Source organism: Varanus komodoensis, unplaced genomic scaffold, assembly GCF_004798865.1.
Source record: "Varanus komodoensis strain SLA01 unplaced genomic scaffold, ASM479886v1 scaffold19, whole genome shotgun sequence".
NCBI classification, from domain to species: domain Eukaryota; kingdom Metazoa; phylum Chordata; class Lepidosauria; order Squamata; family Varanidae; genus Varanus; species Varanus komodoensis.
In genome coordinates this window covers 12,207,493-12,214,662 of record NW_025335550.1, presented here as the reverse complement: position 1 = coordinate 12,214,662, position 7,170 = coordinate 12,207,493, and the positions used below count along the sequence as shown (strand labels likewise).

Here is a 7,170-nt window from a genome sequence, read left to right as displayed (position 1 = left end):
ACTGGCAGTGGCTGCGGCGCCGCGTGCTGCGCCCGCCCGCGCCGCCCTACGGCCACGTGTGCCAGGTGGGCGACCCCACGCTGCGCGCGCGCGCCGCCCCCGTGGAGCCGGCGCGGGTGCGCGGCGCGGAGGTGCAGGCGCTGATCCGGGCGCTGGTGCGCGCCATGCGCAGGCACGGCTGCGTGGCGCTCAGCGCGCCCCAGGTGGGCGTCCCGCTGCGCGTCTTCGTGGCCGAGTACCCGGAGCGGCTGTGCGCGGAGCTGCCGGCCCGCGAGCGCCAGGCGCGGCAGGTGGCGCCCTTCCCGCTGCGCGTCTTCGTCAACCCGGCCATGCGGGTGCTGGACGCGCGGCTCGTCTCCTTCCCGGAGGGCTGCCAGAGCGTCAGCGGCTTCTCGGCCTGCGTCGCCAGATACCAGGCCGTGCAGGTCTCAGGTGGGCTGGCCGCGGGCGCCGCGCACGTGTGGGGCGGGTCGTGGGGGATGCCCGGCAGCGCCCAAAGAGGGGCCTGCGGGGTGTGCCGGGCCGCTTCCTCTCGGGCGCGTCTCCGCACCTTTTCGGCCTGAACTTGCTGCCTGCCTTTCCTCGTGGGAGCGATCGGGAGATCCGACTCGGCCTGCCGTGCAGCCCTGCACTGCCTGGCCAGGTGGGCCCGTCCCCCCCCGCCCACACACAGCCCCCCCCCCCCGGCCTGCGAGGGCCTGGGGGCCGCAAGAGCTGACAGGGGCTTCCTCCTCGCAGGCCTGGACGCGGACGGGGAGCCGACCACGTGGCAGGCGAGCGGCTGGGCGGCCCGCATCATCCAGCACGAGATGGACCACCTGGAGGGAGTGCTGTACATAGACAAGATGGAGAGCAGGACGTTCCTGAACCTGCGGTGGGCCGAGCTGAACGAGTGAGCCCCCCGTGGGGCGGCGTGCAGGGCAGTGCGTGCCTGTGCGTGCCTGTTACGGGTGCCTTATAAACCTCTCCAGACCTGCCAGAGTACCAGCTGGGCAGCTTTTTTTGCATGCTGCTGCTGGGGTGGGGGGGTGGGGGGGGCATTACTTGTGGCTGATGCGGCACCTTCCCTTGGGTGGCATTGGCCAGACAGGCCCAGCTGCGTACACATTTCAGACACCCAGCGTGTGGGAGGTCGAACAAAGCGGCGCCCACAGAGCACTTCATCCCAGCATCCCTTGGTCACTGCCAAGTGCATCTTGCGCCCGCTGCACAGGAGCCGCCTCAGGTGCCAGCCTGGCCAAGTCCCGGGACGTGTGTCCTAGAAAACTGCCCTCCTGCCACAGCCCTTCTCGGAGTAGGTAGCAAGCACCCTGTGGTCCCGCTCCCGCCTCCAGGGCCCCCCACCTGGAGGAGCCTGCGCCTGAACCACGGCGGAAGCGCATCTCACAGGGGCAGTGCCGGAGGCTGGCGCTGAAGGCAGCGGCATGTCCCGAAAGGTCATCGTGCTGCGCCTGATCGCCTGTGGACGGGCCCTTGCCCTGCCCCACCGTGCCGGCGCCAGCTCTGCCAGCTCCCCCCCCCCCCCCCAGAAGAAGGGTGCCCGTTTCCGGGGAGCTTTAGGCCTCCACCTTGCAACCCGCCCTGCCTGTAGGCACCGGCCCCCTAATCTGGTGCCACAAGTCCCGCTCAGGGGAGCCGTACTCGGCCCGATTTCTAGAGCAGAATTCGCACAGGCAAAAGGAGGCTTCTTTGCCTCCCACTGCCAAGAGCATCTGTAAAATCCCTCCCCTTCCATGCGCCCCCGCGCACACACTCTCCTTCGGGTGTCGGGGGGGGGGGGGGAGCACTTTTCCACGCACTTCAATCTGGCTCCTGTGACGAAACAAACAGAGCCGGCGATTGTACAGGTCGCATGAAGCAGCCAATGAAACACGTCAAGAGGCGGGCCTACCCTCCTTTTCCACACTTTATTCTTCCACAGACTGTCCTGTCCCTGCGCAGGCATCAACTCAAAATCATCTACACCACAAGAAAGGGCAGATGGGTGAGCAGTCAATCCCCCCCCCGACAGCTGGAAGCGCCCCAAGTTGGCCGCAGCCCTTCCTTGGCAGAACAACGCCACGGCCAAAGCACAGGCAGGGGCAGCGAGAGGGGGCTGGTTACAAGATCCGAGGTCGGCGCTTCACGTCCAGTGACACTGACGAAATCCGAAGGGCAGCCCTTCCCTGGCCCCGCTAGACTCTGCAGCAGAGAGGCGCCCAGGCTCCCATGGACAGCCGCAGCAAGCTCTGGGGGGAGCGTGGCCACGCATTCCTGCATGCTGCAGCGGCAAACGAAGAGGGAAGAAGGCCGCCCGTCGGCTGCCTCCAAGACTTGCGCGTCGCCCCCAAAAGCGTCACATCACGAGGCACCAGCACAGCCGCAGGGCACCAGAGCCTCCTTTCCGAGAAAGCCCAGGCAGGCCGGTGGGGGGGGGGTGAAAGCAAAGCCGTACCCCTCGCCTGACCAGCCCCCCGCCGCATGCACAGGCCCCCAGGCAGGCAGGACTTGGCGTGTTCTCCGGAGAAGGGCTGCCGCCCACACGCCCCAGGCACAAGTGTGCGGGGGGCCCGAGCGCTTCTCCCCGAAGAGCTTCCTTGCATGCTTGGCGGGGTGACAGGCCATTCCCTTTGGAGCTCAGCTCCCGCCAGGTTCCAAAATGCGGCAAAGGGCTGGCAAGCCATTCCGCTGGGTGGCCGGCCGAGAGCGAGAGGCGCTGTTTCCACACAAGCCGGATGGGGCCTCAGGAAGAGGGCTGGGGGAGCGTGGAGATGTCAGGCAGTTTTATTTGTATAAATATAAACCCAGGCAGAAGAAATGGGAAGGAAAAAAGCAACCAGGGAGCGGGGGAAATCAGGCCAGCCGCGCAGCCCCGTCATGTCCATCCCTGGCAGAGCCACGAGGCTCCGCCACACGAGTGCCCGCAGGGAGGCAGAGTGCTCGGCGGGGCACGGTCCCCTCTCGGCCCAGTCCTGCGCCACGCAAGGGCCTCCGGCACCTGCAGCCGCCCCGCCAGCACTGCGCTCCGTGCGTGCGTGCGCGCTAGCCCTCCTGGCCGAAGTCTTCCGTGAACTTCTTCACCTTCAGGAGGTCTTCCGCGTTCACGGTGGGGCGGGTGGTGGCCAACGAGCGCAGCATGTCGGACTGCGGAGACAGAAGAGGGGGCAGCTGCCGCGTGCGGCCGCGAGGACTGGGCCGGGGCGTCCGATCCTGCCCGGCCCCGAGTGGGGGCTGGCGCTGCCCGAGCCGCGCTGCAGGGCTGAGGAGCACGTGCCGCCCCTCAGCCGCCTGGCCCACAGCGGTCCGTGCGTCGCTCCTGCCCGCCTGCCAGGCGCGTCCCCTGCTCGGGGGAGTCGCGCAACGGCCCGCTCGTGCCGCAGGCTCGGCCCCGGGACTCGGGGAGAAGGGCCTTGGCCTGCCCTGTGCACTCACCATGCACACCGTGGGCTCCAGGAGCTTGTCGCCCGGCACCTCCATCCAGGTCATTTCCAGAGCGCCTGGGTCCCCGGGCGAACATGGCGTCAGCAGGTCGTCCACCACCACGCCGGGGTTGGTGCGGGACGGGCCTCGCACCTGCAAGACGGACACCGGGCGCTGACGCGGGGCACAGGCGGGGGGGTCAGCCTCTGGCCCTCTGGCGCAGGAGCAGGCGGGGCGGCCAGGACTTCCACCCCCGTCCTGCTTCCTGACACACGGGCCGGCCCAGGCTGAGCACTCAGCAACCCCGCCCCTCGCCCTCAAGCCCGACCCACGGCAACCGGGGGGCGAGAACCTCTCCCCTCCACCGAGGAGGCTGCCCGTGACGCGTGCAGAAAGCCACCCATGTGGCCTGCGGCTGCCGCCAGGGCCTGTTGGGACCGGAGCTGCTGCAGCCGTAACGCCGGGCCCATCGCGCTCCCGAATGACGGGCCGGTGCCTGTGCAGAACCACGAGGGCCGGGCAGGTGGCGGGGGGGGGGGGCTCACCTTCTTGAAGTGGGTGGCGGACTGCACCTTGCGGACCGGCTGCATGAGGGCGTCGCGCACGATGATGCTGATGTCGGCGCCGGAGTAGCCGTCTGTCCGCTGGGCCATCTCGTGGATGTTGGCTTCCGTCAGGCTGTGCGGCGTGTTGCCCAGGTGCAGCTTGAACATCTGGGCCCGGGCCGGCTCCTCGGGGAGCGGGATGTAAATGCGCTTCTCAAACCTGGGGACGAAGGCGGGCACAGGACACAGTCCATTCCCAGAGCCCGGAGGAACAAGCGCAAGCGTCCCGCAGGCCCCGCGGGGAGTGGGGGGGCTGGCGGGAGGGCACGGCTTTCCTCCGCCGCAACCCCCACGTTCTCGGGGCCACTTCTTCACTGCAGCTTTAAATTGGAGCTTTGGGTCTCATGTTACATGTGCACTCGCTTCTGCACTGCTCAATTACTGAAATTCTCTAACTGGGCCACAAACCACAAGTTTGGATTAGAAAATACATATATATAATGAAACCGTATAAAATCTTACCCAGATTAAAACGGCTGCAGGATAAAGCCAAGCAAAAGATCAGTAGCTGCACCAAGGCCCAAAACGTGCACCTTTTTATAAGCCTCTCCTTTAAAATGCCGTCTGGGTTTGCAGGTCGTTCTGCCATTTTCACAAACTGCTGGTGGCAGGAAAGCCACAACCAGCTGCAGAACCGGCAGCTGACAAGCAAGGGAGACGCCAGCAAAAGGCGCACCCCTCCGGCCGAAGGACCTGGCCGGAGACCGTGCGCCCCGGCCAGGGCAGCAGCCCCATGCAGGCCAGCAGAGGCCGTCGTCACCCACCTTCGCCGGATGGCCGCATCCAGCACCCAGGGGATGTTCGTGGCACCCAAGACCAGCGTGCCGTCGTTGTTATTGCCGACACCTGTCAAGAAGCGGGAGCCCCATCACCGTGCTGCACAAACCAGCGGGGTGGGGCTGCCCATCCCAGCCCCATCCCACGGCCGAGCAGACAGGGCAGGAGCCGGGGGGCTGCCCTCTGCCAGGCCTGGCCACCCACCCTGCATCTGCACCAGGAACTCGGTCTTGATCCGGCGGGCGGCCTCGCTCTCGTTCTCATTGCGGGAGCCGCACAGGGAGTCGACCTCGTCGATGAAGATGATGGAGGGCTTGTGCTGCCGGGCCAGCTCAAAGAGGTTCTTCACCAGCCTGGCGGAGGAGCAGGGCAGCCGCGGTGAGCCTCCTGCCCAGCCCCAGCCCCAGCCCCAGCCCCAGCCCCAGCCCCAGCCCCGGGCACTCCCACTCCAGCGCCGCCCGGGCTTCCCTGCCCTGCAAGCCAGACGCGGCTGCCAGCGGGCCCGGAGGGCCCTCCTGCACCCCCGCCCCCTCCCGCCCGCCCGGGGCCACTGCCGCTCGCCGGAGGGAAGGGACGGGGCTTGCCTCTTCGTGCGAGCCGTTTCGCCTCTCCAGGCAGGAGGCAGGAAGCGTGGCTGATGCAGTCCGGCCAGGAGGCAGGATAAGAGGCCCCCCAGAGACTGGGCTGCAGGGTCTGAGCACCAAGCCCCCCGAGACAGGCTCAGCCCTCGGCACGCGGGAGCGGGACTGGCCCCGCCACTCACTTTTCACTCTCTCCCAGCCACTTGGACATCAAGTCGGAGGAGGAGATGGAGAAGAAGGTGGAGTTGCTGGCCTCGGTGGCCACGGCTTTGGCCAGGTAGGACTTCCCGGTGCCAGGGGGGCCGAAGAGCAGGATCCCTCGCCAGGGAGTGCGCTTGCCTAGCACAGAGGAAGACCAGGTGGGCTCGCCCAGCGTCCCTCGCGAGGCCCGGGGCCTCCCGGGAGCGCGAAGGGGCTGGGCGCTCACCTGTGAACAGGTGGGGGAACTTGATGGGCAGGATGACGGCCTCCTTCAGCGCCTCCTTGGCTCCCTCCAGCCCAGCCACGTCGTTCCACCGCACGTTGGGCTTCTCCATCACAATGGCACCTGCAACGGGAGGCCGGTCAGTCAGGAGAGGTCGCGCCCCGTGAAGGAGCCTGCCTGCACGGATGGCTCCGTCCAGAGGCCACGCTCCAGGGAGAGGCCGCGGGCGGGCGGGCGGGCGGGGGCAGCGTACCCATCAGCTGTTCCTGGAGCTTCTTCTTCTCCGGGTTGTCCCCCTCGCTGTCGCTGTCGCTCCTGCAGCAGGAGGCAGCGCAGGACACAGGTCAGACGGTGCCAAGGCGGGCAGCACCGGGAGAACGCCAGAGGGGCGCTCCCGCCAGCTTCCCTCACAGGCTCGTGCAGGAGAACGGGCAAGCTGGCCCTTCCTGCCCTGAGCAGCACGCAGGGCAGGCAAGAGCAGCGCCTCCCCGCACCCTCCTGCAGGAACCCTAAAGCACGGGGCTCTGCCCGGGCAGGGTCCTTCCCACGCCGGTGCCACCTTCAGCCCGGCCCACAAGGAGGGAGGCGGGCCATGCAGCGCATCTGGGACCCACGCAGGGCTGCTTGGTTCAGGGGTGCAACCGATCCCGCCTCGGCGCCGAGGATCTGACCCGCCCGCGCCTCGCTTCTGCTGCCCAGAGCCGGCTGGGCCTTGCTCTAGCGTAGCCTTCGCAAGCACAAACGGGTCGGACGCCAGGCCCCAGGTGAGCTGCGCAGGGTCCGGCAAGGCGGATCGGAGCCGCCCAGCATGTGCTGCTTAAGCGGGCCAGAGGTCCAGAGTCCCAGAGGCAAGGCGGGCACGGGAGGCCCCACCGCTCCCCCGCTTCCGCGACCTCTGTGAGCCCCATCCACGACTCGGCGCTCGCCCGGAGAAGGGGCCCCACCCCGGCCAAGCGAGCACCCCCGTCCCCGCGGGGCGCCGGCGCCCCCCCGCACCCCTTGCTGTCGTTCTGGGCCTCCTTGACCGGCTTCTTGCTCGGCTTGTCCTTGCTCCGCAGGTAGTCCTTCAGCTTCTCGGCCCGGTCCAGGTACTGCGCGCACTTGGCCCGGATGCTCTCCTTGGCCTTGTCGCTGTGCGCATCGTCTGCGGGGGCAACGGGGAGGGGGGGCGGGTGAGCGGGCGCCTGCGGGGCCACCGCGGCCCCGGGGGCAGCGCAAGGGCGGGGGGGGGGCCAGCAGGGCCGGCCGGGGGCGCCGCGACTCACACTTGATGGCGTGCAGGAAGTACTCCACGGCGTGCTGGTAGAGGCGCAGCGCCTCCGCGTAGTTCTTGGCCTTGTCCTCCTCGGTGGCCTTCGTGACCAGGTCGATGGCTTTCTGCGGG

The 7,170-nt window shown here is 68.3% G+C and overlaps 2 protein-coding genes across 2 annotated transcripts in view; one reads left to right on the top strand and one right to left on the bottom strand.

Moving 5' to 3' along the window:
- Window positions 1-984, top strand: part of COG8 (component of oligomeric golgi complex 8) — a 4,606-nt gene extending 3,622 nt beyond the window's left edge. The window contains exon 5 of the mRNA XM_044427997.1: window positions 739-984. Within this exon, the coding sequence (XP_044283932.1) occupies window positions 739-896 (158 nt within the window). The 3' untranslated portion in view covers window positions 897-984. The remainder of the gene's footprint in view (window positions 1-738) is intronic.
- Window positions 985-1,888: 904 nt separating this feature from the next.
- VPS4A (vacuolar protein sorting 4 homolog A) lies at window positions 1,889-7,116 on the bottom strand. Its single transcript, XM_044427971.1, has 9 exons — window positions 7,052-7,116; window positions 6,040-6,101; window positions 5,790-5,909; window positions 5,545-5,701; window positions 4,986-5,134; window positions 4,769-4,850; window positions 3,945-4,164; window positions 3,412-3,552; window positions 1,889-3,123 (listed from the first exon to the last, which is right to left on the bottom strand). Exons 2-9 carry the CDS (start codon window positions 6,041-6,043, stop codon window positions 3,022-3,024), a joined length of 975 nt encoding a protein of 324 aa, XP_044283906.1. The 5' UTR covers window positions 6,044-6,101; window positions 7,052-7,116; the 3' UTR covers window positions 1,889-3,021.
- Between the last annotated feature and the right edge of the window lie 54 nt (window positions 7,117-7,170).

Coding starts and splice junctions, on each gene's coding strand:
- VPS4A (XM_044427971.1), bottom strand. Junction 3,553..3,944: donor CCGCCACCCACTTCAAGAAG/GTGAGCCCCCCC, acceptor TCCGTCTTGCAG/GTGCGAGGCCCGTCCCGCAC. Junction 3,124..3,411: donor TGGAGCCCACGGTGTGCATG/GTGAGTGCACAG, acceptor CTGTCTCCGCAG/TCCGACATGCTGCGCTCGTT.